General features: G+C 41.7%; 1 protein-coding gene across 1 annotated transcript in view; it reads left to right on the top strand.

Annotated features, from left to right (window-relative positions):
• The window catches only part of LOC146817714 (gamma-aminobutyric acid receptor subunit rho-1-like), a 416,531-nt gene that overhangs the window by 316,240 nt on the left and 75,317 nt on the right, over positions 1-24,974 (top strand). The window contains exon 6 of the mRNA XM_085611171.1: positions 4,657-4,739. Coding sequence (XP_085467297.1) covers positions 4,657-4,739 — 83 coding nt within the window. The remainder of the gene's footprint in view (positions 1-4,656; positions 4,740-24,974) is intronic.

Genomic DNA, 24,974 nt, shown 5'->3' on the forward strand with positions numbered 1-24,974 from the left:
TGAAGCGGCCGGAAGAGAGGCCCCGTCTTCTAGCCCACCCAAAAAGGTTAGGATTGAAAATACTGCGCATATTTTGCTGTGCCTTGTCCAGGGCGGTGAAAGTGGCGACGTATTTCCTCAAGGATTTAATGAGGTCTTCTCCAAAGAGTAAACCTTTTGGGTTTTGCGAGGGTTCTTTATCCGCCATGTCAGTTAGTTTTGGATTTATTTTAGTCAAAACGACTCTTTGTCTTTCTGCATTAATGCTAGCGTTGGCATTTCCCTGTAGAATTAATGCTCTCTGGCTCCATCCCCTGATGTGATTGATGTTGAGAGGGGTGCCATTGATGTGGCTGTCTTCTGCGGAATCTAGAATTCTGGCTAATGGTCCCAGTACGTCGAGAAGACGGTCTTGGCACTCTTTCAGGGATTTTTCCATCCCTTTTCTTGGATCACTTACAAGTTTTAATAGGAATTTAATGAGTTCAGGGTCCAAATTGGGGGTATACCAGATTTTATCATCAGTAGAAGGTCTAGAGGATTCAGCTCTATAAGGATTTTACGAGTGGCCCTTTTTAAGAGGTTTCTTATCCATTTTTTTATGAATTTTGCGACGTGGTCCTGAGGGAACCACTCAGAACTTCTTGGGTGTTTCATATTTAATGGGGAAAACATTTCTTCCCCTAAGGGGTCAAGGATAATGTCCTTAGAGGATGATGGGAGTTCCTCTTATGGATTGTAAAATTCTTGATCATCTTCATCAAGATCAAGGTTATACTCATCAGGTGTGTCTGAGGATTCTATATCATTAGATTCGTTATCTCCCATATTGTAAAGAGCATTATGATATTTTGTGCAGCTAGGGACACCCAGATGTTTCGTGCCGCTAAGGACACCCAGATAAGTTGTGCCGCTAGGGACACCTTGGGAGTTCGAGGTGCGAGAACCTCCATAAGAAGTTGAGGTGATAAGACCTCCCTGAATTGATGAGGTGCTTGGACCTCCTATATCGCTCTTATCAATGTTTTTAATTTTCTTAAGTCTTTTACCCCTTAATTCAGTGATCTTGTCAGAGTAGGGGTCTGGAATTTCTGAGATTTCATCCTCATCAGGGAGTGACCTTTTAGAGGACATGATCTGACTTAAGGTCTCAAACATGCAGGACCTCAATTCCTTATGAAGGATTTTTTGCAGGGCTTCCTGGTCTATGTTAAGAGTAGGGGCAGAAGCCTTGTCAGAGTCAGACATGGTATATAGGAAATGTTAACTTGTAAAAAGTGGTAAAGCCCTTTAATGAAAGATAATTAGGGAGGATTTCCCTTAATAATAGTGACACGGTTTATAGATGAAGGAATGTCAAGAGAATAATTTCTCTCTTATTATAATCAATCTTGTTATAGAATGTTGAAAAGGCCAGTTAAATGAGGATTTCCTGCTAAAACACCTTTTTTTATGAATAAGTTTGTAAAATAATAACTACTTGCGGATGAAATCCGAAATAATAAAAAGTAGCGATGCGCAGCCATGTTGGAGTGTGAGGTCTGCATCGGTGGAAAGAGGTGAAAAACTGTAGTTAAATGAAGACATTAGGTAAGCTCATTATGGCATGAGGAAGTAGAACAAGGATGAAATTGAAGAATAATCGTTTACACAAAAAACAAAATATTAAGGTTCGATTAAACATCTAAAAATCTTTAAATATATTCAAACATTAGAAATAGTACATAAGCTGAAAGAAAAGGCAGGTTAATCTGGTCAGTCACGCAAAGATGAGACTAGGGAAGGGGGTGCAGGGAGATCTGCGTAAATTGGAGATCGGTACAGAGGTAGTAGGAAGGGGGGGTGGGGTTAAGCCACACACAAGGGAACTTCAAAATAGAGATAAAAATGAATAAAGGTAATGAAGGAAAATTAACTTATGTGCTTGGAGCCGCATTTAAAAGAGGCAGATTGTTGATGGCTCATGCCTTTCATGTGTTGCTATTGTTCTATTCTGGAACCTTTTAATATTGTGATGTAAGTGGCTGATTGGACTGCATTAAAGGAATAATGCATAATGTAGCCTCCGTTCTTGTAATGAAATTCATTACATTTTAGAAAAATATCATCAAGAAAAAGTAAATCCCCAACGACAGTTAATGGTGTTGGTAGACCAGGAACAATGTCCAATTTCAGGCTCACAATGATGGAGTCCAGGTCGGATACCCCAAGTGTATCTGTCCCGCTGTAAGCCTAGAAGTCTAAAACTTAGAAAAAGTTTCTAAGTCACACTGGTCTGGAGGAAAGTATTCTAAACTTTCTTCTGGTGCCAAAACAACTACGGGAGCACACTTCTATAGCCCCCATGACATCAGGGACTCATAGTGTGTCAGGCAGACTCACAGGGTCTCAGGCAGAGGACAATAGCAGGGTTATGTCCACATCCACTTGTCAGGTAGGTACTTCCAGGAAACGGCCTCTTGCAGCCTGTTGTTCCCCTGTAGTTACACAGGTCAGCCAACTGACCCTTGGGATTTACTTCTTTGTCCTGGGTACATAGGGGATCAGATCTAGTCCTTCAGGGAACCTCTTATGTCACAGAATGCATGTCTAGTCATCTTCTGTTCCTTTCCCAGGTCCAGAAGGTGTTGCATTCAGGTGTTGTGTGGTGCCACAATTATGCCTAGCACCAGGTAGTTGGTGGGAGTGACTTCTGAGCACTCCCTAACTAATGGGGTAAAAGTTCCCAGGTGCAACCCAACCCACTTTTCCAGTAGTTTTGGTTTGCCTTATTGCAAACAGACCCAAAATGCCATGTGTCAGGGCATTTCCAAGATGGTGAAAGTCTTCTGCCACACTAAAGTTGGGGGCTCTCAGGGTTGTAGGTGTATAGGGGAGTGCACTATGGTAGTTGGCAGTGTCCTCCCACATCTAACACTAAAATCCAGTTGGAAAGGGCCCTGCACTCACAACAAACCAAGACAAATATCTGGTAAGGCAAAAGCGAGGTCGTTGAGAAACAAGACAGGAAGTACATGTTCATGTTCATGTTCTCAGCCTCTCATTTGTCTTGTTCTCACCCTCTCATGTGCACCACAGTGTCAGGCAGTATTTAATACTGTGGTGTCAACCGAATGCCCACAGCCCCTACCTTGCATATTCTATTGAGCTCCATCAAAGAAGTCATCTCTGCACATCCAGGACAGCCTATTATGTGCTGCTCCTGGGAGGAATTTCACACATCTTTCACACTTCTTCCCAAGGTGAGCACAGGCTGGGAGATTGCTAAGTAGTCTTCTGAAGCATAACTTTGTAAAAAGCTACACTACTATGATGAGTACTTTATTTATTTTTCGAGCTGGTCCCTTTCCCAAGTTGCCAATATTAGTATTTTCATCTGCACTTTACTTTTCTATATAGGACAGCTGGGCCTCCCACAGTGAAAATAGCTTTTTGGGGCCTTGTCACAAAAAAGACATGGTAACATAAATGTTCTGCATGTCCCACTTTTACATATTATGCACCCTACCTTGTGGGCTGCAAGGCTTACATCAGCGTGACTTACTAATATTTAAAAGGGAGTTTTTTGACCTGTCAAAAATAATTATTTTGACAGGTGGTACTGCAGGTTTTACACTGCAGCAGTCATGCTACACAGAGTAGGCCTATAGCTATGTATGTATCCACTGCCACTGTAGTGTATGGCACAATAGGTGTTGTAGCCCACAAATGGCGTTTAACGTCCCATGCCATGGGTGTATTTCAGCATCATGTTCCGTGACCCTATAAGAATGTTAATTGCACTAATAAGACTTAAGTTAATTTCTACATGTTTAGAGATGGAACACAAGCACTTTATTCCTGTTTAGAAGGAGTTCTAATGCCGGCAAAATAAATAAGACAAAAATTGGGGGAAAATCACACAATAGATGGTAATTTCCTACAAAGCTCATAATCACAAGGTGTAAGAGTGCAATTATCAGACAGAATTAGTGATTTCAGTCACTGTAATTTCAGAATCCCAACGCCATGCAACTCATAATCAGGCCATTATTGTTTCACTTTAAAAAAAAAAAGTAATTTGTATTGAGCTGGAGGTTATATGATAACTACTAAAGGGAGTAGAGCAAGCACGCATTTGCAACCTTAATAGTGAAATGTTTGTCTCTTTATTGTACAATAAATAGTCGGTAAAGAGTTGATCAAGCCTTGCAAGTGTTATTTGGTATTTCTACTGGCAATTGCACATTGCATGTAGCATGTTTGTCAACACCACCATTTTAATTACATTAGGAATAGCACCTAAAGGTACTGGTTAAAAGATAATGATCTAGCCATGGTTTTATTATTTGACATTATCCCAGGGTGTGTGTTTTAATACTATATAATATGGGGGAAGTAATATTTGGAGAAGCTACATATGAAGTTATAATTTCTAGTAGCGACAACAAAACACTGATAATTTGGGTACAAATATTGCTGAGTCTCATTTATTCTTAGGTACAGGTCACAAGAACAGTGGTGACTTTGTAAAATTTAAGTTATAGCCACAAGACACTTTTCAAAGTGTTTAGATAAAGAGTGACGCAAAACGGTTCTGCTTTATATATCCACGGTTGTTAAGATTAATTTACGCTGAAAGTGCTGGACTTTAAATAAATAGGAGAATGGCTGCATATAACTGGGTTTCTTTTGTAGGGTCACAGTTACTGCGATGTGCAACATGGATTTCAGCCGCTTTCCTCTGGACACACAAACATGCTCCCTAGAGATCGAAAGCTGTAAGTAAGCAATAAAAGCCAGTTGTTTTATATGATGGATCTTTTTTACACATCCCTTGTACTATTCACTCTGAATTACACCACAAAATTTGCAGTGCTAACTAAATTCCGTGATCCCAGTTAGACGTGTATCTCTTGTCCTAAATTTCCTCATACAGCTCACATTAACATGCCAAATGAGTGCCAAAGTGTTCTTGTTCCTAATTGACTTTGCTTAGAGAAACCAAATTATGGAATGGCCTGAATTAGCATACAAATTGTAGAGATGATATATGATCGAAATCTTTCGGAATTGCTATATAAAAAATGAAACCGGTCCTAAATAGGTTGCGAGTGGAACATGTAAGGCAAGAGTGACACAACCCCAAAGGCCGTTCCACCATTTGGCCCATCCCCTTCATCTGAACACACTGCTCTATGCATGTTCACATTCCCTGCATCAGCTGGACTTTAAGACATTTTGATGATTTAGTTTATTTTGTTTCTTCTGTGGCCCTAAAGGATGAAATCTCCAAGTTTTCCATTGGTCCCCTCCTTGGATCTGACTACGTACATCCCTACTACTGGATGCAGGAGGGAACATAGATTTGGAATTGGTTGAACACTTTGAGAATTTGTAAAAGTCTATGAGGCAGTGATAACTGGCAAGCAGAAATACCCTCTCCGGGCCCCTTCTTTAGTCTGAGTTGTGGAAATTTGTAGATTGTAGATAAAGATTGTCATTTTGCTATGATTGTATGGAACAGTAACAGCAAACTAAAGAAACTAAATCTAATACCGGGTAGCTCATCCCTCTCATCACTGTTCTTAATTATTGAGTATGAGTTCGCCCACGAGACAACCTCGCACCTCATTTAAAAAATATTTTCATTTGAAAGTTTTACTGAAAGTTTTTTTTTTTTACTGGAGTTACGGCCTCTCCTTTTTCTCATAAAATCTACTGTGATTGTTTACTGTCTCCATCCATTTAGAGATGAACTGTAAAAAAAAAAAAAAAGAATTTAGGTAAGCATATTTTTTCTTTACATTATATTATGTATCCCCTAGAGAGGGATCTACGCTGGGCCAGTGACAACCAACCTCTCAAAATGCCGGCAGGATGTGCTCCAGTTGGTGGCAGCACATGAAACAAAGAGGTTCACAGGCCGAAAGCAGCCACACTTCAGCTAGCACTAGGAAGTTCCTATTTTCCTCTATTTAGGTAGAGCCCTGAGCCATTGCGCAAGCGGTGCTCTGGGGTTGATCTGTGGTAGCAGAGTGCGAGGGAGAAGTCACGGCCATCCCCGCCCCCTCCCCGCCCATCTTTTTCATTGGCTTGTGTCTTTGTCGTTCCTAAATGCTGCCTTCCGATTGGTTTATAGGCATGTTAGTCCTTCCTTATGATGGCCATGTCGTCATTTGTATCCTACCAAGGCTACTGGCCCCTTTACTTCGAGTGTTGCATGAGCACTATTATTTTCCCATGCCTTCCCCCCCCCTCCCGCAGTCCGTGCCTTTAAATGCTGACATGTAAATGCCACACATAACCAAAGTTGAAAAATGGATGCTACATACACATCGGCAAATGTTTTCACATTAACATTCACAACTAATTGGGCATGGTCTGTTCGCTTTTTAGCATCGCTGTTAACTTTAGAAGCTCCATCAGGTATCACGTAAACGGTGCAGCAGAAATGGACGTGTTGCTATCATTGGGCTCCTGCGTGGGTAGCACCTATTGCGGCGGGCGTAGAAACAACTGCTGCTTGCAGAGGTCCTCGCGTGAAACAACTTACTGGCTGTAGAATGCTAAACCAGTGTTAATAAAAAGTGACTAGAACAGACTGCTTCTTGTACAAAGTTCATCTGGCCACCATATTTAAATGCATTTTCTTGTGAAATTAGAAGCACACTGTGATTAGGAGTAAATGATGGAGCGTGATCGTTCAAATTTTGTCAAAAAGTATCCGTCTCTACATAACGTGTGGAAGATAAACTGTTTACTTTTAGTAACCTGTTTTAAATGTACGAACGGTATTGTTCTAAATGTTTTGATAGTATGTAATGTTCCGCTTTTTTTTAACAAGCGGTGTAAAACAATGAATTTGGGAATCTGTCTTTCCACTGTGGTCGCTCAAAGGAAGCCTATTTAGAACCTTTGGTCACTCAACAGAAACTCATTCTGGCAGGGACTCTCTGTTTGCACATGTACAGATCTGTGCTTGCAGCTTTAGTCCTTCATCTGTGTTGTTGGTTACTGTGGCTAGGACCGGAAGCTGTGGGGGAAGCTGTCAAGAGGCGAAACCGGGGGAGACGAAAATAGCTTCCCGAGCGGTCTGGTCCGTAAATTCCCAGAAAGGTGGTAGCCGTGACCAGCCATGGGCAAGCGGGACAACCGAGTTGTGAGTTAGAACACTGACATGTGAATGGGCGTCAGGCCTGGAGAGGTCAATGTGTTAACGTGTCAAGGCTCTGTGCATACGTGTTAGGGCTCCATGGCAGTGTGTTCAGACGTCATGGCTCCTGGCTACACATCAGATCTGGGGGTGGGGTCTCCTGGGGAAATGCGCTCTGTTGCAAGGCTTCAGCGAGCTCTTTGATTTCAGGTGATGGTGTGTGCACACGTGTCCAACCTCCACGAAACACTATACTGGAATCTTTGGTGATATCTGATTTCAAGAGGAATATTGGCTCTAGAGCATTTTAGATGCCGCAAAGCAATCTGGTTTACATTCCAGGCAGGTTCCCAAAGCAGGTCTTCAAGTATCTATGTTTGAGTTCTGCCTGTGCTCAGATCCGGCAATAATTAAACATTAACTTTGAAACGCGTGCCTTACGGGCCACATGTTCACGTCTTTATTCTGCAGACAGCATCCTGATCCATTTCTGAACATGACTGTAAAAACCCTTAAGAACAAGCATTTGCAATGCAATATGTCTCGCATCTACGCGAGTTTGAGATATTGACATTGAAAATGGCAATGCCTTTTATTTTTGTTTTTATTTTTAAAACATAAATAAAAGGCATTGTCATTTACAATGCCAATAGCTTAAACTCGCGTAAATGCGAGACCTATTGCATTGCAAATGCTTGTTTTGCTTTTGCTACAGCAGTGCAAGAAGCAGGGAGCATGGAACCGGAGGCATGCAACTACCGCCTAAAAACCCTAAAGATCCATACCAGAGCCGAGGTCGTAGATACCTTTATTTCAAATGGAGACATCCAAGCAATAACTGGCAGAGCAAAGTCTGGCCTGGCAACCTTGGCACAGTTGATGCAGAAGATGGACCTTCAGTCCCAGACTTAGGCGTGACACAACAATTCAAAGACAATTAATTACAGCGGAGCACACTTGGCCCCACAAGAATGATGGAGAGTGGTAGATTTGCAAATCATGAAGGTTTATTAACAGATTAGCAAAGATACAAATTCAAATAACTCAAATTAGTCGTAATTTAGTAATCAGTACATGAATGCATTTGTCAATGTACTTCAAATCAATTTCAAATCGGAAATAACCAGACAAACTGCTAAAGTTTTTATAGAGCAATACAAAGGAGGCATAGTTTCCCATTAAGGGAAAATCCCTAATCTGCTAAAATAGAGAAGTCAGGACAATAAGGGAGAAGTCAGGCAGAAGGTGTCAGCAAGTAAAGCTTCCAAAAGCAGAGTCAAATGAAGATTCATTCAGGTAAATGAGAATGGATGTGCCCAGGAATCTAACTCTTCCGGGCATCAGCAAGAAAAGCGTCTCCTCTTCGGAGAGTAGAATAGACATCTGAGGTAACTACCTCAGCAATGCATATTTTAAGTCATGTTTATACAAATAGTTACCCTCCTTACGATTGGTGCAGCTTGTCCCTGAAACGAGAGAAAAGAAAAATACAAGGCAGGCAAAAGACAAGACAGTTTACCCTGAGCCAATTACTTTTGAGGCCTATACTAACTATGGCAACTTTAGAATGAAAATCACTCCCGACATAAATATGTGTGCTGCAGATTAATGTTAATGTTTGCGCAAAGCGTTTAACAATGAGAAAGCTTTCGCACAGTCAAAGAAAGGAAGTGCCAGAGGAATGTTAAGTTTCAAGGGGGCCTGCAGCAAAGTTTAAAGAAAATTATTTTTTCTCGTACTCTCAGCGACCATCCAAAATATTTTATTGCAGAGGAAGAGAGAGCCCAAGTGGATTTCCAAGGACCGACTAATCAAGGGAGCGGTTTGAGGCAGAGCTTCCTCCAGTACAAAAACAGGTTTCTTGATTGCAGTTCTGGATGAATTAGCCTCCATCCAAACGGGAAGAATATTTATTGGTTGACCCAATAGACAGAAAGGTGGAAAGAGCGCTGACGCACGCCTTCACAACCATTAACGCTTGATTTGGATGTATAGTCCAAGTCATGTGCATCATACGTGTAAGGAAGAAAGTCCCCACTCAAATGTGCAGGTTGTCCATCCTCAACTCTTTTCACTTTATCCCTGCAAGTTCCTATGGCCAGTTGGTATTGGTAACAGTTTGCGGAGACCAGGACAGAGCCATCAAATTGTAAATTTGGTGCTTCTTAGTGACACCTTTCGGACTCCCTGTGGTGTAGTCTCAAGGGGATAACTACCCTCAACTTAATTGTCATGGGCTCTGACTGGGGCATCAGTTATAGGTTTTTGATGTGCATTAACTACAGCCAGGGATGATTTAGCCTACCCAGAAAAAGTAAGTCCAGTCTTGTAGACATAGGACTATTGATGTTTATTCATTTTGCATGTGTTTGAAATGTTCACAAGCATTTTAGGCATAGCTTTTGCAAGAAAGGAACAGTGCACAAAGTTTGCACTAATTAGTTGCAGACATGTGTTTAGGGTTAATTTTAGTTGACTGTGAACATCTCTCGGTTTGTCAGCACAGTATTTTCAAGAAGCAGTATGATGGAGTATGAATGCTGCCCAGAAGCGGACATCAAGGACATCCATAATCTTCTCCTGTTTCTTTGTTCCAGAACCTGTATCGGGGAATGCACAATGTTTTCTGTCTCAGTCACGGGTGTTTGTACCTAGCTAACTGTACTTATATATTGGCCACCAGAATACATTCTAGGAAAAGGGCATGTGTTGGTCTTTCCAAATAACCCTTGAAGAAGCGAAACACGTTTATTTAGATTCTTGAACTTCCACTCACTGTGATCGGCAGGACTTGTAAATATAAGGTGGTGCTTCCTTCCAGTTTGTGGAACACTTCTTTGGACACAGCCCTGCGTGAACCCTACTGGTGTTGGTGCAGTTAGTATGTGGTGCTGAGTGCTGCCCTTTTTCTTTGCCTGAGAAAAACCATTATGACTGTCTGCTGACTTGCTCTGGCACGGCTAGCCATGCCTGTGTGTTAGCCTCCAGTTAGCCTGCCGCTGTTCCTGTCCTCAGCGCCGAGGTACCCCATTGGGGTGATTCATGCATGATATCAAATTAAAATAACATAACAAAGTAGTTTAGAGACAAAGACACAGCACCTTGCAGCCCTCACTTCCAAAGTTTGAAGGAGGTATGACTCGAGAGACTACATCCTTAAGTGTAGCTGAGCTATGTGATGACTGCCTAGCGAGCACACTCCCTCCAAGCTCCAACTTTTATTGTTGTGCTCTCCATTCGACCTGCATTTTGTGAGGAGATTCAGCAGTTGGTTGCCCAGAACGCTAACTGGATCAGGCAGATCTTGAGTGATCCTGGCAGATCCACTTTATCATCAAGGTTGGTGCTTATGGAGCGAGGAGCCCCTGACTATGGGATTTTAGGGCTCCAAGATTTCAAGGTATCACCATTTGAGGGTCAGACTCAAAATAACAATGAACAAGGACAACTACTTATTTCCCTGGCACCAGATAATCGACTTCCCAACCCCAAGAAACTTCCCATTTCTCTTGCATGTTACTTTCCCAAATGGCCACTGTGTTATTTCTTTGTTTTAGCTTGTTTTGAGGGTTCGGACTCAGTAGCATAAAGTTGCTCATGATGGGTTTCTACTGGACACAGCCTCTTTAAGAGCCTGTGGTCCATGAAAGGACAGCAGTAGCAATCCAGAGGCACATTTAGATGCACACTTGGAAGTTGAATGCAAGTTCCCTTACTGGATTCCATGTTAACTTCAACACAGATGTGATGAAGAAAATAGCAGAGGAAATGATAATGCTCCAACCTTTTTGCTCTTGTGAGATACCCAGAGTGTTTCTTTGCCAGGATCAGATGCTTAACATGCCAGGCTGAATGCAGGTCTTTCACAGAAATGTCTGTGGTCAGAGAGAAGCTTTTACAGATAAGTCTGAAACTCAGCTTTCTACACATCAGCCCCTCAAGACCTATCTCTGTCGCAACAGTAGCCATTGGTTGGTGACATTTATTTTTCTACATAAAAACAGGCCAACAATTTTCAGAATCTTTCGGTTCAAAAAATATCTGCACTCCATTGCCAAGATGCCCAACAAAGAAGCAAGTCATGGTGCTAGGTGTTCAGGCTTTACTACAGAAGGAAACTATATCATAAGCGCCTGATAACATCAGGGATCAAATATACATTTTATGCTGTTTTTAATCAGAAACTGTCAGGAGAGTTCAGGTGGATAGTGAACCTTAAGGAAGTAAACACATACATTTCTAACATCCTTTTGAGAGTACAGATCCTGCCATCAAGAATCATCAGCAATTCTATAGACCTAGGATCATCAATATGTCTGCCTGTGTATCATGATCAAACAATAGCATCAGCGGTTTGTCATTCTCCACTCCTCAACGAAAATGGTGGCTATTTGAACCTTCAGAGATTCTTGGGTTGAAGTTACAAATATAGTCTTGGACGACTCACCTCCTTTCATGTTTTACAAAGCACAGACTAGTGATTCTCACTTCATTGCTTCTTTGGGATCAAGTCTTACTTTCATATGAGACCTCTATGAACTTCTAGAAACAGGTACATTAAATTAGCTTTGAATGTGTGCTTTCCTGTCACTATAACTTCAGCTAAACAAAAGTGGAAATAGAGGTCCTAAATTCAGAACCCTAACTTCAGAAGGAGGAATTTAAGGCTGGGGTTATGGTTGGGATCTTAGGGCCCGATTCACAGAACTAACTTAAGACAAAATCCTAAACTTACTACTTTTGGTATTCACAGAAGTTAGGATTTTGTCTTAAGTTTGTCTTAAGACAAACTTAAGACATACTTAAGACAGATTTAAGACAAACTTAAGACAGACTTAAGACAGACTTAAGACAGACTTAAGACAAACTTAAGACAAAATCCTAACATAAGTCTGTCTTACGTCTGTCTTAAGTCTGTCTTAAGTCTGTCTTAAGACAAACTTAAGACAAAATCCTAACTTCTGTGAATACCAAAAGTAGTAAATTTAGGATTTTGTCTTAAGTTAATTCTGTGAATCGGCCCCATACTTTCCAGTTCCATCTAGAGTAAGACATATTCCTTATATTTTTATGCCCAGACCCAGTTTGTACATAAAGTCATTGAGGAACGATTATTCACACTGACCAACCAGAAAGCAGGAACATTTTTGGGCAGCCACTGGGATGGTGGTACACCCACACACACTTTGGCACTCATGATAGCCCACGTCTGAGGTTTAGAGCTAAGGTGATGGAATCAGTATTGGGTAGAGTGTAATTGGTTTGTGATTCATTTGAGTCTTTCCCCTTGTACCTGATGGAGTACCACCAAGTCTGGAACTTACTCAGAATGTGAAGAATGTGACAAGAAAGACGGTTGAGTTATTAATTGCCCGAATCTTCATTTCCCGATTCGACTTCATCACAGCCAAACACCTTCTATCACAAAATGGAGATGGTACCTAAAAAAATAAAAATTAAATGGATTAAAAATAAGGAAGCCATCAGTTGTGTGATTATAAGGGGGATGTGTGCCTCCTTTTTAATGATATATGAGGCTGCCTGTTTCCACAGCTAGGACTCAAAAGCAAGCACTGTGGCAATGGTGAGTTTGAATGTGAGTCACACAACAAGAATTTACCACTAATCAACATTTTTATTATTTATTCCACTTTTAATTCCTCAACGATGTCCAATAGCAGTTCTTGAAAAGGAAGCAGATTGAATCTATTCAATAGAATGAACCATGGTCTGTTAAAACCATTCAGACCATTTAGGCTCAGTTGCAGGCAATGAAACATGCTAATTTCTTATTTTGTGCATTTGTTAGGATGTACCTGATATAAATTACTGTAAAAACAATTTGCTAGTAGCATCCAAAGAAAGGTACACATCGTCTGAATATGCACAAAGTAACATAAAAGCAAATGAAACCAGTGTGTTAGTGTATGGTTTTAGGAGTCGATGCATGTATGGTTAGGGTGTTCCGCACATAGGGGCATATCTACAAGCCCCTATCGCCATCACAACATCACTTTTCTCGACGTTGTGGTGGCGATAGGGGCTTCGCCTTATTTAGCGTTAAGCCACTTAACGTGGCTTAACGTTGCCTTCTAAATAAGGCACCCTTGGAGGGCAAAGGGCGTTGTGGGCGTTCCACCACAGCACCCATTGATTTAACACTGCCCCATATTAACAAAAGTGGTGTAAATATGGGGCAGCGCCAAAATTAAGACCACGGAAACCCGTTTTTGCTGTTTCCATGTGTGCTGCATTGTGCATCTTCTATGTGTGCGAAAATTAAGCAGCACACATAGAAGTTACAAAACGCCATTCAAAGATTGTATATGTGCAGGAAGGGACATCTTCCTGCACATAAACAATCTTCCCCTACAGCGCAAAGGCCCTTGCACAATGGTGGAAGGGTGTGCAAGGGTGCCTTAGTTGGCGCTGGGCAGCTAGATTTTGCACCAGCGCAGGGGAAAACGCAGGGTGTACCATATTGTTGTATATATGGTGCAGCCCTGCGTTTTAGAAGTGGCAGAGTGTGGCATTAAGCCAAGAAAGCGAATGCTGTGCTCCGTCACTTCTATTGTAAATACGCCCCTAAGTTTGATGGCAATGCTATGCAAGAATGGCACCATATACGTTGGTACTTGGATCTTATGCGCAGCTACTTTGCTCGTACCAGATATTACAAAAATATGCTCATGTAATCTACATGTTCATGCTATTTACAATATATTCCCTTCATATGGGCGGTCGAAAAGGAGGTGCTAGTTTTGTAGAGAATGGTATACATTTTTAATTGTATAGCCTTGCAAGACAGGGCAGCTCCTCACCGAATAGTGTGGGATTTTTTTTTATCTATATATATATAACCCTGAATCGTGGGTCTGTACCAGCAAAATTTCTGCATGTGAAGCAGGCCCTACACAGCACTCTTGCACTCGATAAGCCACGCATTGGTGAGCAGGCACTTGTCAGGCAGTGCATAGATTTTCAAAGCACTACAGTGGATTGAATATCATCTGCGGATCCCTACCGTTTTAAGCCCTGCAATGCAGCGTAGCTTTTTTAAAGCAGCAAGCTGATCCCCGTAGTGCAGGGCTATTTGTAATGCCCTACAGGGGATTATCTGTAGGATAATACAGCCCTTTTTATTTTTTAAAGCAATATAGGGGTGGCAGTCCACACTGAATAGCTCTGTAGTATTTTTTTCAAATCCTGTTTCTGCATGCTTCACTATTAAAATAACATAAAGGCTCCATTATCTATAGGAAAAGGGAGTCTTACTTCCATGTTGATTGTGCAATAGACATTCACGAAATACTTCATGCTCCTGTGGGCGTAGAAAGAAATATTTGTCCTACTTCTGTCGATCTTTGGACACAAAGCTAAACAGCCCTAGTTGGCCTTCTGTAAATGTTCCTGTGCTTGGCGGCCAACGGTTGTGTTAAAATAATTGAAAGACTTCCTTACATGCCTATAGAAGAAGTTCAAGACTCTTTTAAATATATTATGAAATGAACATATTTTCCTTTTCATTTAGTTTAGTAAGTCAGTTACTCCAGTACTGGATCTTTCATAGATTCATATGCTTCAATGATTACCTCTCATCAAGTTGGGAGTCCTACCATAACCATCATGTAGCAGCATAATGACCTGAAAGGCCCTAAACCAGAGACTTTTGGTAGGCCAATAACCTCATTGGGAAAGATCCTTAAGTTAGGGAAATGAGGAAGTAGCACCCTGAACTCTGGTCCTTCCATACATTAGTTCTCCACAGATTTCTACAGCATATCAAGTGGAAAGCGAGTTCGAGAGCTTTGCTCTATTTTCATACAGAAACCTTTTTTAACTTCAAAAACCATACTCCAAGCCTTTCGTTGGGTTGTGTGTGAGGCTTGGACCACTACCCCTGGATAAGGAAGATAACTATTTTTTTGTTCATGGTATCTTCAAATAGAAGTCTCTTCAAAGCCTATGACACTTGAGGCAAAATGAGGGTATATATTAATGATCCTCCCAGGATGAGCTTATACTACGATGAGCTTATACTACAGTACTCTACAAAATCTCTCCATGATTGAGAGGTAAGATTGTTGAAATGGCTTCAAAATCTAAGGCTCTGAAACCTCCTTGTGTGCAGAGGAGTCCATTTAACAATCCCCATCTGTGCAAGATAAGAAAATGCACGAGTGTCATGGGGAGACCTCTGAAAATGAAATATGGTGTATTTGATGGCTGAATCAGCATCTATCTCGATGAACCTGAATCAGAAATGTATAAAAAGCTCTCAAAACTGCGCACAGATCTGCCTCCCTGAGCATGAAATGGAGAAAATCCACCATCAAGCATTTTCAGTCAACTATGCCACAACAGATTTCTCCTCAGATGAAAAAATTTATATGTATGTATGTATGTATGTATTTATTTCTTGTTAAGCGCAGCTGTCACCCAAAGGGTATCCTGGCGCTGAGATCCAATCAAACCAACAGATAGAGATGGTTACATTGCTCTTGGGAACAGATAGGTCTTAAGATCCTTTTTAAAGGAGAGCAGTTCTTGACTACTCCTCAGTGCCAGAGGTAGGGAGTTCCATAATGTGGCGGCCGTATAGCTAAAAGCACGGCCACCCATCCTCACTCTAGTAATCCTGGGAGTCCTCACCAGGAACGCCGATGAAGATCTCAAAGGTCGGGCAGTTTGGTACCATGAAAAAAGACTCTGAAGAGGGATTGGCCCCAATCCATGCAGCGCTCTAAATACAAGGCATAATGCCTTGAAAGCGATCCTCTGCTGCACTGGCAGCCAATGTAGATCAGCTAAGGCTGCAGAGGAGGACACAGAACGTGGTCGCGACAAAGCCAGTTTCGCAGCCATGTTCTGAATCCTCTGCAACTTAAGGATCAGAATTTTTGGAGCTCCCAGAAGTAGTGCGTTGCAGTAGTCTAACCTACTGAGAATGGTACTACGCACTACCTCTGCTCTCGCACTTTGAGGGAGCATTGGTAAGATTTTACGCAAGGCACGGAGCAAGCCCATGCAAGTCGCTGCAGTCTTATTTACTGAGGCATCCAGCTGTAAGCCAGGTTCAAACAGCACTCCTAGATTGCGGGCCGATTTAGCGGCTTCCACAGAACCCGGAATAGAGATTGGCCAAAAATCATCAGGTAACGCACGAGGAAAGCGATCAGAGGAGCAATGAAGAACCTCCGTTTTTGACCCATTGAATTGAAGTGCGTTAGCTCGCAACCATTCTGCTGTGGCCGACAAACAACGATGAAAGGTGTCCTTCGAAACCATCTCACTGCCCTCAAATGAGAAAATCAACTGAGTGTCATCGGCATAATTGATGACTGATATGCCGAATGACTTGATTAGTTCTATCAGGGGTCGGAGATATAGATTAAACAAGATCGGACTAACCGCCGACCCTTGAGGGACACCCTGATTTACCTGTCGTATGGCTGATTGAAATGGAGGTAAGGCCACAGCTTGCTGTCTGTTACTAAGATAGGACCTTAGCCAACTTAAAGCCAGATCGGTTACTCCCACGCTTTGGAGACGATTCAAGAGGACCTCATGGTCAACAGTGTCGAACGCGGCCGACATGTCGAGCAGCACTAGAAAGGCTGACTTGCCCCTGTCGACCCGCGTCCGTAGATCGTCTAACACTGTAACCAATGCGGTCTCAGTACCGTGGGCCTGTCTAAAGCCAAATTGGGCAGCATCCAGACAGGAGTTTGTTTCCAGGAAGTTGGACAGGGCTCTCGTGACCCAGCTCTCAAGGATTTTTATCACGAATGGTAAAAGCGAGATGGGTCTGTAGTTGGCTGAGCATGAAGGATCTAAAGAGGCCTTTTTTAATAATGGAGTTACTATTGCCAACTTCCAGCTATCTGGAACTTTCGCTGTCCTCAATGACTGACAGCAGATAGAGTAGAGTGGAGGGAACAGCTCATCTTGAAATGCCTTCCAGATCTTATGAGGCATTGGATCAAGTGAAGAACCTGAGGATACTCCGTTGGCCAGAACAGCGAATTCCTCTAACGAAAAAATAGGGAAACAGGGCAAATAAGGAGAATCTACCTTGTTATTATCCCATACAGACGTCGAATAGCCAAAGGGTTCCAGGGAAGAAGATAGCGACGACGCCAACTGTCCGGGCACTGAAAGTCCATTCAAAATGGTCCTGATTTTCTCCTCAAATGCAAGGGCCAGAGAATCACACAGATCTTGAGAAGCCGGAATGGTAGGGACTGTACAGGATGGATTAGATAAGTTGTTAACCAACTTGAATAGGGTCTGCGATTTATTAGTGGCCTTCCCCAAGGTGTCTTCTAAGAACTTTGCTTTGGCACTTCTTAGCTGTATCTTGTATACCTGCAAGGCCATTTTATATGCTACCCTATCCAACTCCTTATATCCTCTCCTCCAAGTGCGCTCAGCCTGTTTACAGCGGATCTTGTGCTGTCTGAGATCATCATTAAACCACGCATTAGCTCCTCTAGGTCTATCCCTCACCTTCCGCAGAGGGGCCAGCTCATCAAGAGATGTCAAAATCTGCTGACAGAGGGCAGCATAGCTCTTATCCACACTATCCTCCACCAAAAAACCCCTAGGCAAAAGAGTAGGGCGAACCGGCTCCCTTAGAAGGCGACCCCAATGGCGATTAAGTTTAGAGCCACTTGAGTTGTTTGGCTTTAACGGGGCGGGCAGAACAATGGACATATTAATCAATGAATGATCTGTCCAGCACTGCTCCATGACCTCCTTCACTACGACCAATTCCCTCTCGGCAAAGACCAGGTCTAGCGTGTGCCCCTTAACATGAGTGGGTAATAGGACCAGCTGTATAAGTTGAATATTACTGCACGCTTGACAAAGCTCTCTATAGGCCAGATCTTGAGGGCCAGAGGGCCAGATGTTGAAGTCTCCCAGTACTAAAAATTTAGCATGAGAGTTTGAGAGGTCGTAAATCAAATCAACCAGTGACTGAAGGGAAGATATGGTCGAGGAAGGAGGTCTGTAGCATAGCAGCCCTGCAATCAAGGTGCCGCCCTGGACCAAGATAGAAAAGCCCATGAGCTCAAACCCTGACACTTCTTTTACTGCCAGTTCTACAAGGGAGATGGATTCTTTAAAAATAAAGCCTATTCCACCCCCCCTACCAGAGACTCGAGGAGTATGTCTTATAAGATAGCCTGGTGGGCAAGCCCAAACAAGTTCCAGCCCACAATCCATCGTAGTCCATGTTTCGGTCACAAATAATATATCCAAATGTAAGGATTCTATTAAAAGTGCTATCTCAGCATGGTGCTTAACGACGGAGCGAACATTCAATAACCCACAGGAAAGAATCCTGTGGGATGAAGAACATAGCCTATGTTGAGCGCCATCCCCCGTACAGTGCGATGAGTTATTACAGTCCTCGCGGGTATCTACCAAGTGAGTGGCAACGGTCACACCGGGAGCACCCGGGACGCGAACGGGCGCAAACGGGCTTACCTCTGGCGCACCTCCGGCGCTTCCGCTGCGCGCATCCCCTGCGCGCCTGCTCACCCATACCTATTTATAATATAACACCGCGCGGGCTTCCGGCTGCTAGAGCCTCTAGCCCCTACCAAGATGGCGCTTACAAGTGGCCCAAGCACCCACCCAAGATGGCGGACGGAGCACCACGACCCCCCTAACTAGAATCCCGCAAAATGCGAGTGAGGACACAAATTATAATGCAGGTAAGCCTAAACTGTGCCCCTGCTTGCTGTCCCAACAAACGCCAGATGATTAGAAGAAAAACAGCAGCGCAAATACATACAGCGCAAATTTAAAATAGTATGCCCAAAAGTATACTAATGCTAATAAAAGCTGTCCAGCAATGTTCGCGATGGCGATATTCATTAACTGCTACCCCATCAATGTGTTCTCAGTCACCACTATAAAACAAAATGGACCACTGCACCAGCATCTACTCCTTCCTGTTCATGCTTTGTCATAAATAAAACCAGTGATGAAAAAACAGCTGTTGATGAGCACTGCGACAGCCACGCCAATGATTGTCTTATCAACAATAACTACGCCAACAATTCTGCTGACTACAGTCCCAATGGATGACGTTGTGTGCGTGCTCTGACACTATAATTTATATAATATGCATAGTAGTGTTTCCAGATCGTAGAGTCCGGGATGGTATTAATTTTTATATATATAGTTAGGTGGATATTTCACTCGTAAAAAACCAATGAAATTCCACCGTTATAGTTAGTTCAGATAACTATAACTCGCGTGCCCGCAATCCTCTGCTCATGACGTCACATTTTACATCACTCATGACATGGTCAGTGGCATCACTCTTGACATCACTGATGACATCATCCTTGTGATAGAGTGGCGGTCGCGCGAGTTATAGTTATCTGAACTAACTATAACGGTGGAATTTCATTGGTTTTTTTACGAGTGAAATATCCACCTAACTATAACATGTGTGAAACCTATGGTTTTTTAAGTGAATTTGCAAGGATTTTTAAATGCTAATTCCTAACTATAACGTGTGTGAAACCTATGTTTTTTTCAGTAATTTTGTACGGTTTTTTAAATGCTAAGTTATGTATGTATTTTTTTTATATATATTTGTATTTTTCATTAAACTACGTATTACATTTTTTTTTTATTGTTTTCCACCGTGCGCGCACCCCCGCGATTTTAAAAAAAAAATGTAATGTTTTTTTCTGCCTTCGGGGTCCTTCAGGGACCCCTTCACAATGGCTAGGGGGTCAGGAACTCTCTACCCTGCCCCCTTTTCACGTTCGCCACCTTCCTTTTCCACTCTCGCACTGAAAACAAACAAAATGGCGGCCGACACTTCCTGATTTCGACCGATTCGAACGTTGACTGACATGTAACAACCAATCAGAATTACGCTCGTACACGATGCACGGTGCGCGCACGGTGCGCGGCTATAGATATGTATGTGCTTTTAACTGCAATTTTCTCAGGAACTACTGAACAGATTGACTCCATATATGCAAAAGGCACATCCCTGACGTGAGGACTACCTCTGTTCAGCCGTTCGGGCTGTACCTTCGACTAAAGGTCCTATGGGAAAATGCATGGGGAAAACGCGTTTTGGGACCCCCCTTTTTTCTCGGCCCCCGCTTGACGAATCCCCCCGAGACTTTCAGGGTAGGAGCTGAGCGGAGCGCCCCATTAGTTTTGAAAATTTCGCGAACATTCGTCAACCTGCGCCAAAGTTATTCAAAATAGAATTTTGAGATTTCCTATGGAAAACACGGTCCTAACTATAACTATCTACTGGCAACCGCCAGTAGATAATATATATATATATATATATATATATATATATATATATATATATATATATATATATATATATATATATATATATATACCAGATAATCCACTGCGTCTTACTTTCCAAATGTCAGGATTAAAGAAAGCACTGGAGCCGCGGCCACAAATCAAAGGTGTGTTTATTTAAACACTAGGTCCGACGCGTTTCGGAGTTTACTCGCACTCCTTTATCACGGGCAACAGACTGTGTTTGTTTCGCATAGTTAAAGTGCCAGTGCCGGTCACGTGCAATAAACATGGTGAAAATACTATCACTCGTATTTAACACAACATCTTATACAGTTTCTGTGACTTGACATACAAATAGCTGTTTGTAGTAAAACATATTATGTGGAAAAGGCAAAAATAATCATTAGCAATGTGCTGCATATTTTTCATAGTATAATGCTTCATACAGGGTTTTTGAATAGATCGAGCTTTATCAACTCGCAAGTGCACGCATCACAATTCACCAGTGAAATGCCATTACTCCGCTAGCTCCCAATTGGCAGCTTCGCTTGGCCATCGTGCCCCAGTGGGCTAAATCAGTAGTCAAAAGAGGTTTATACACTACCAAATCTGAGCAGTGTTAGAAACATGCTTAAGTGTTACGGGTAAAAAACACTCTCCCTTATTAGAGCCATGACAAAAACATATCAACATTGCTAAAGGTACAGCCCCAGTGGGCATTAATCAAACATTCAGAAGAAAAATCTTTGACACGTTAGACTTAGTATGACATGATAAACACTTAAACCTGCTCTCGCAGAGTCAATAGAAAATAGTCAAAATAACACCCATATCAGTAAGCAATTTTCTTCAACACGCTAAAAAAGAATGAATTATATAATCTTCCACGTAATGTTTCATCAGTTCCGCCAAGTCATCTGAAAAAAATTGGATAAAAGACAATTTGTCATAACAATCTAAAGTGCACTAACCAAATAAAAGTAACACAAAAAGTTAAAAGCACACAGGAGAATTTAGCCGAAATATGTTGTTGGTGACTTCACAAGTGTACTGACAGCTCCTCATCAAGATTAAGGCCAGTAGGGGCCATAGTATTGTATTTGATAATCGTCTTTGATTCCAACCTTCTCAGCTCTCTTGTCCTGTTACCACCCCTACACCTAAGAGGGATGTCATCCAGAACAACGAACTTGAGAAGATTTGGATTCTGGCCATGGAACTCATTGAAGTGACGTGCAATTGGATAGGTTTTATCATTCTTAGTGATTGCTCTGCGGTGTTCGAGTATTCTAATCTTGCACTTATGAATGGTGCTGCCTACATAAAATTTATTGCAGGGGCATCTAAGTGCATATACTGCGTATTCAGTATTGCAATTCAAGTGTTTTTGTATTACAAATGGTGCCTGTTCGTTTGAAAGTCTTATAGATTTACAATTGTTACTGAATTTGCAGGCTTTACAGTTGTTGCATACAAAGAATCCCTTTATGTTACTCTTTTTCTTTTCTAACAGCATGCTTTTGCATAATATGTCACCTATTGATCTGGGTTTTCTAAAAGTAAGTGATGGATATTCTCCCACGTACTCTTTCAAATCATCATCATTTCTAAGTACATCCCAGAATTTTTTGAGACTTTTTCTTACTTCCCAAGCTTGATTATTGAAGGTGGTAATATACCTTAAACGTTCTTTCGTATCCTTCTTAACTTTCATCTCTACTGGACATAACAGTTCTTGTCGATTTAACATCTCAACTTTTTCTGAAGCCTCCTTAACCAAGGTTTTGTCATATCCTCTAGCTAAGAATCTCTCAGTCATAACTTTTTTCTCAATAAAATATTGTTCATCATCGCTGCAATTTCTGCGTGCTCTTAATAATTCTCCGAAGGGAATGCTGCGAATGAGATTTTTAGGATGACAGCTGTTAGCATGTAATAAACTATTTCCGGAAGTTGCCTTCCTAAACAGTTTAGTACTCAACTTATTGTCATTGATTGAAAGTTGTAGATCAAGGAATTCAAGACTGGTGGCATTAATGTTGCAAGTAAATTGTAAATTGAGATCATTCTGATTTAAGCCATAAACAAACTCTTTAGCCAGGCTTTCTGTACCATTCCATATACAGAAGATGTCATCAATATATCTTAGCCAAAGGACGACGTGGTCTTTGAATAGTCGGATGTTATTGACTACCTGCTCCTCCCACCAGCCGAGATATAATCCTGCAAAACTGGGGGCGAAGCAGGTTCCCATCGCCGTCCCTTGTATTTGTTTGAACATCTGATTGTCAAAGATAAAAAAATTCTTGCTCAGACATAATAAGATCATGTCAAGTAGCATCTCAGTGTGGAAAAGAAATGACAGTGATCGGTTTTTTAGAAAAAATCTACATGCTTGTATCCCCAGGTCTTGTGGAATGCAGGTGTAGAGACTACTCACATCCATACTCATAAGTAAATAATTGGCATCCCAATCAACATTGTTAATGAGTCTTAAAAAATCGCCCGTGTCTTTAACATATGATGGTAATGATTGGACTAGTGGTTGCAAAAAATGATCTACATATTTAGAAACATTTTCAAGGAGACTGTCACGTGATGAAACTATTGGCCTCCCTGGTGGCTGCGTGGCATTTTTGTGGATTTTAGGGAGAAGATAGAGTACCGGAATCTTCGGATTCTTACGGTGTAGAAATTTAAATTCATCATCACTGATCAGACCATTATCTCTCCACAGTGTTAGTTTGTTGCCCACTTCACTGACTGCTTTATCATATTCTGTTTTGTTAGAGATACTGTATCTGGCTGTATCAGATAATTGTAGTCTGCCTTCCTCAAGATACATTTTACGTGGCCAGATCACCACATTCCCCCCTTTATCGGATTTCTTGATGACAATGTCCGCATTAGCTTCGAGCTCATTTATGGCCTGTATTTGTTTTCTGGTTAGATTGGGCCTTACAGTAGATTTACATTTGGCTAACTTTTTCAATTCCTTAATCATACCTCTTTCGAAACAAAATATTGCTTCATTCCTGATTTGAGGTAGGAAAACGGATTTGGATCTGAAATCAGTGTGTCCTCCCACTTCGAGATTGATCTCGGTGTCAGCTAGATTGACAAAGGGATCTTCCGAGGGACCTGCCACTTCTGCTAACTCGTGGACTGTCTGTAAAACCTCAATATCATTGATGACAAGGTTAGACGGTGCGTTAGGTGTTGTCACTGGTTTAGTGCTCTTTTTCCCAGCTAACCATTTTTTTAGTTTCAACTTTCTGACAAAGAAAAAAAGATTAATACGAGCTTCCGTGTAATCAAAGGAAGCCGTAGGACAAAATGATAACCCCAAAGATAAAACATCCAATTGATCTTGAGTCAATGTAAAATCAGAAAGATTTACCACTGTCTTATTGTTCATTATTTTTTGGCAAATCGGCCCCTTGTTCGAGTTCCCACCGGGCTGTCTGTTGGATTTATTGGCTTTGGTCTGTTTCTTCCTCTGCCGCCTCTCCCACGATTTCCTCTTGGGCTTCCGCTGTGTGCCTGTACATTTATTCTTTCTTTGGCCATCAGCATGTACTCCTTTAAAAAACGTGCTTTTACTGGATTTGGGTCTTGTGGTACTGCGGCTACTGTTTCTTCGGTATCAATTGTGTCCATAGTGGATGTAGTAGCTACTTCATTTGTGTCAGAATCTGGTGTAACAGCAGGTTTCAGGTGTCTAATTTCGGTATCAGTGTCCTCATCGGTATCATTCCTTAATTTTTGGAATTTTTTGCCAAATGTAAGTATCTGGCCCTTGTTGTAATCAATTTCATCTCTCTGAAATTTACTTAATTTTTTCTCTTTGATATCTTCTTCTATTTTTGTCAATTTTTTATCCATTTTCGCCATTTCCAACTCAAACTCCTCGATTGTATATATTTCTTTTAACTTGGCAATGATCGTTTCACTCTCAATTGTTAGTTCACGGCTTTCTTTTTCGGCATATTTGATCAATATGTTCAACATGTTCATCGAGCAACTGTGATTATTTGCTGTCCATTCTTCGATCATGTTTGGGTCAGGTTGTTGTAGCGTGGGAGTGATAAAAATTCTTAATCCCCTTGGTATTCTGTTGCAGTCTACATACTGCTGTAAAGCTGTTGCTTCCCACCATTTCGATTGTTCTTTTTTTAAAACTTTCCAGAGTTTATCCCAAAGTTTTCTCTTGTCAGTCACAGTGCTCGAGACGGGCTGTAGTACACTTGCGTTGTCTTGGTTATCCGGTAATTTAGTGAACAGCTTGGTAGCTGCTTCACGTCTCCTGGTGTCTCTAGTGTTTGACATTTTCAGTGTCGACAGCTTTATTTCAAGATGCGACAAACGGCTTGCCTTAGCTGTGTAAAAACAATAGTTTCCTATGATACGAGACTACTTGATAAACTTCAATCTCGATCTCCGTATAGCTCACGTCAACAGAGGCTGTGTGTGCGTTTCCCCCTCGCAAAGATCGCCTTACCTGATACAGAGCAAGGAATGGATAAGAAGGCTCCGTCCTATGACCGTTCCTTCT

Source organism: Triturus cristatus, chromosome 6 (assembly GCF_964204655.1).
Source record: "Triturus cristatus chromosome 6, aTriCri1.1, whole genome shotgun sequence".
Taxonomy (NCBI): Eukaryota; Metazoa; Chordata; class Amphibia; order Caudata; family Salamandridae; genus Triturus; species Triturus cristatus.